Genomic DNA, 4,222 nt, shown 5'->3' with positions numbered 1-4,222 from the left:
TGTTTATTGGGTATGATTAAAAAAGATTCATTATATATTTGATGAAAATAAATTTTTATTTTTTCCTTTAGAACAATGAAAAATAATATGTAAAAATGTTAATATTTTTAAAGACAAAGTAGACATATTATTACACATTGAGCCGAAAGAAGTCACTTCTAGACTAATATGCGGAAAACGGGATATCAAAGATTAGTTTCTTCAAGCACTATTTTTTTTTAATAAGGGTTTTACCTAATATTAAAAAAATTAGTGCTTTACTTATATAAAATTAGAAGGGGATGTGATTGACTGATTAGTATACTATGTTTGATGAATGCTTTCAATGTTTTTTATTTTATTTAATGAATAAAATTAAGGCCAATCAACAATTGATAATGTTTAATCCTCAATTACTTACACTACTAGCTTAACCTAATCACAATGCATTATGTTTTGGTTATTGCTATTTCATTTTGTTGATCATTAATGTGATGATTATAAGTACATTAATTATTACTTATACGAGTATCAAATTGGAATTAAAGACAATGAGATTAAATGACTATGTTCTATTCTTACTAAATTTAACGGAGTAATAAAGTACTTAAATTATCCGTTCCTCAAAATAAATAAAAAATACAGAGTACTACTTATCTGAATTTATTCACTAAATCCAAATTATTTTCTCTACAACAAACTGTTGTGAGAGTTTGCTTAAATTTAATTTTCACTATATCAAAACTTGTTAGGAACCACTCGTACTTCATTATCAGGAGGCTTAGGCAATAGACAACCCATCAATTGTATGATTTGTATCCTCCATAATACAATATATGAACATGACTACTAGGTTAAATTAGTCGAATCAAACATAACCATCCACATATTCATGCTTATAAGAAGAATAAACTTTCTGTATAAAGATTTAATTTTAGATTCGAGTCACATAATTATGGTTAAAGTTAATCAGATCAGATATAATTACTACGTAAAACTTCTGGGATCTCAGGCACCCAAACAGCTGAGCCTTGAACGTTTAGTTTTATTTAAAGTACCTTAACCATAATCGATCAATTATGAACAAGGTACCCCAACCGATGCATCTCTTTCAAGTTTTTGTATGTTGAAATGCCCAGAAATCCACCCTCCTACAATTCCCCTTTGTAACCAGCACTGCATTTTGCAATTAACGGAGCGAATTGGAAAAAACACTACTTGTCTACTTCGTAGGTAAAACAATTGAGATTATTATAAGGCTTGATGCACACAAAGATGAATACTAGCATTGCACAATAGCACATACATGTTAAGTCAAGCAGATAATCAGACAACCATAGTTCTACATCTTATTCTTGGTTTTGTGAAAATGGTTTTACTAAAATGTAAGCAGCTAATTACTGAGCGCTCAACACTTCAATCTCAAACACCAGGGTGGAGTTAGGTTGTATTCCCCAAGCAGGGAATCCGCCAGCACCATAAGCATAGTCGGGAGAGCACTGAAAATTTGAACAATAATTTTGGATCCATCAGTCTTTTCATTAGCCAAAGGATTTTCAGAATAAAATTGTTTATGTAAAGCATAACAATTAAAGAGAGCATCTTATGCAGAATACAGAGAAACCGATGTATTGAGTGGAGGTTCAAGGTTGTTCAGTATCATACTCAGGTAATTGTTGGCTTTGAGATTTCAAATATTATCTGATATAAACTGTATATCATCAACTCAAAATAAGTAGTAATATGACTTACTCCGTATATGATTATGTCTATAATATGTAGTCATGTAAATTTAGAAAACAGACAACATAATGCTAGAAACAGCTATTTCAACTTTCAAAAACTAAATTTAGTTTGGGATTGTTTTAAGTTGGACTTTGGATTATGCCACATTTTATCCAAGCACTAGTTTAGCATAGTGTAGGAACCAAACAGATCTATCTACCAGGGGATAAACACTGGTGACGAAGTATAATAAGAGGAGCGATACTTACTGTTAAACGAGCAACTTCACCCACTTGCATTCTGAGCACACCTTCATCCCATCCTGAAATCATTACAGACAATACTCAATAACTAGCTGAATATTTCAGATCAATAACAGGGTAGCACAAAACCATGCAGAAGATAATAAGGTTGTAATCAATTCCATTAAAAGCATTAGCTTGGCAGCAGAAGTGATATATGAGGTAAATTCAACTGATAGATATCTACAATTTTTGCACTTAATCAGTTCGATTTTTTTGGTTGACCAGGTTTCCAGCAGCCGAATTATCAGATTTGTGATAGGAATGTTCGGATAAAATGCAGAGGAAATTTTAGATTTTGGACTCGTAACCCAATTGGGCAGTTGCTCAAGGAAAGAGGAAACATGTACAATGGAATTTGGAGTGTGTCTATTGTAGTCACAAGGAAAATATGTTTTACCACTTGTAATTTTCATCACGACCTATCAGGAAAGGCTTAACCAAGGATCCAAATTAAGAGGAAGCCAACAATTCGATATGAATTCATCGACCCCAAACAAACATAAACCATCGTTTCCTATTCTCCTTGCCAACAAAGCATAATAAGCAAGATTCAGCTCGGGCTATTAAAAAGTTCGGTTGCTTATCATATACCAAATCACACCAAGAAGTCAAATTATCTTTCACAATACAGAAACTAGTTTTGACATCAAAGCTATCAACAAACTATATACACAACAAAGTACACATTTCGAAACACATCATACCAAATTAAAGGATAAAGGGTAGAAATTTTTCGCTACCATACCTTTAATCACATTTCCTTTGCCAACATTGAATGAAAATGTTTGCTGCCCAGGATCCTTGGTGCTGTTATTTATAACTAGGATTTAGAATTAATTTTGCACTTCAAACTAGCTAAAACAAAAGAAATAAAACCCATTATACCTCCAGAACTTTTGAGAGAGATCCCTATCTTTCCCTGCACCATTAAACAATTTAAAGTTTAAACAAGCATAATTAGCAAATTTAACCACAATCATTAATTATTACAAAATAATGCATCCAGTAGTAACAATCAAAACTACCAAAAAAGTAAGGGGAAAAAAAATAACATTATACAAGAATCAATTTTTCAATCAGTTTTTATGGCACTTAATTTATTTTTCGCTGAAACTTAATATTATACATTAGAAAAAAAAAAAAAAAAAAAAAAGAAGCATAATCTAATGAACAAGAAATAATTAGCTAAAAGATAATATAATCAAGATAAAATCTTCACAAAAACACACTAATAAACCCTAATTTTTTTTTTTAATATAATTTACATGAAAACAAACGAAAAGGGGAGGAGAGAGAATATACCATAACCAGTGCAGTGAACGGTGACTTTCTGACCGGTTACCGGCTTGGGACCGGTGCCTGGCCTGAGAATTTCCTTCTCTATTCCCATATTTTGTGGTTGATCTAGTGTTTCTTCACTATTCTCTGAAGATTGCGAATTTGCGACTAGGTTTTTATTTAGAGAGTAACGGGCTATAACCGGTTTAGATATATTCACCTGGGCTGGGGGTGAGGAGGGGTACACTTGTCAATGTGACACGAACTGACCCGACCCGCGAATCCATCTTCAAAATAAAGCATTACGAAGTACTTTGTATTTTTAAAATGGATCTGAAGTCGATTAACACAAAGTACTTTTTTTTTTATTATTATTTTTTTTTAAATAATTTTTTAGAACCTACTAATTAAAAATTAGGGCATGTTTTGATTTACTAAACCTGAGTTGAATTAAATTGTATTGAGCTTAACTGAACTGAAGTGAACTAAATAAAGATGAAATGAAAATTTTACGAGAGATGGAAATTAATCAAAACCTAAACTGAATTGAATTGAACTGAATTGATATTAAGTTGAAGAGAACAAAGTCAACAGACCCTTAATCCTCTAAATTAATGGTTATTTTTCACTTTTGTGTGCTAGTACGAGTCTCATCTGATTGACTGAAATGAATTGAAGTGAATTGAACTGAACTTATTAGAGCTGAGCTGAACTAAATATTTTATGAGTGAAGAAAATCAAGAACTGAACTGAACTTGTTGGAGCTGAACTAAACTGAATTGAAAATGACCCGAAGAGAACAATATAGGCCCTACGACTATTAAGTTATTTCAAATTATTTGCAACAATCCTTATTATTTTTAGCATTTTATTTGTGTGAAAGTGTACTGACTAGTGAGAGAGGTTTTGTTACGACATCTTTATGCATTAGTGAA

The 4,222-nt window shown here is 31.7% G+C and overlaps 1 protein-coding gene across 1 annotated transcript; it reads right to left on the bottom strand.

Moving 5' to 3' along the window:
* Window positions 1-1,213: 1,213 nt before the first annotated feature.
* Window positions 1,214-3,479, bottom strand: LOC110738072 (peptidyl-prolyl cis-trans isomerase FKBP12-like). The gene is made up of 5 exons (XM_021918442.1): window positions 3,312-3,479; window positions 2,895-2,928; window positions 2,755-2,816; window positions 1,974-2,026; window positions 1,214-1,478 (listed from the first exon to the last, which is right to left on the bottom strand). The coding sequence occupies exons 1-5, from the start codon at window positions 3,397-3,399 to the stop codon at window positions 1,377-1,379; spliced, it is 339 nt and encodes a 112-aa protein (XP_021774134.1). The 5' UTR covers window positions 3,400-3,479; the 3' UTR covers window positions 1,214-1,376.
* Between the last annotated feature and the right edge of the window lie 743 nt (window positions 3,480-4,222).

Source organism: Chenopodium quinoa, unplaced genomic scaffold, assembly GCF_001683475.1.
Source record: "Chenopodium quinoa cultivar QQ74 unplaced genomic scaffold, ASM168347v1, whole genome shotgun sequence".
NCBI classification, from domain to species: Eukaryota; Viridiplantae; Streptophyta; class Magnoliopsida; order Caryophyllales; family Amaranthaceae; genus Chenopodium; species Chenopodium quinoa.
This window is presented reverse-complemented; position numbering and strand designations above follow the sequence as displayed.

Excerpts from the sequence above, each read along its gene's own strand:
- LOC110738072 (XM_021918442.1), bottom strand. The coding sequence starts at position 3,399 with ATGGGAATAGAGAAGGAAATTCTCAGGCCAGGCACCGGTCCCAAGCCG. Across the intron at positions 2,929-3,311 it reads CGTTCACTGCACTGGTTATG|GGAAAGATAGGGATCTCTCT; the intron begins GTATATTCTCTC and ends TTAATGGTGCAG. Across the intron at positions 1,479-1,973 it reads GTGAAGTTGCTCGTTTAACA|TGCTCTCCCGACTATGCTTA; the intron begins GTAAGTATCGCT and ends TCAAATTTTCAG.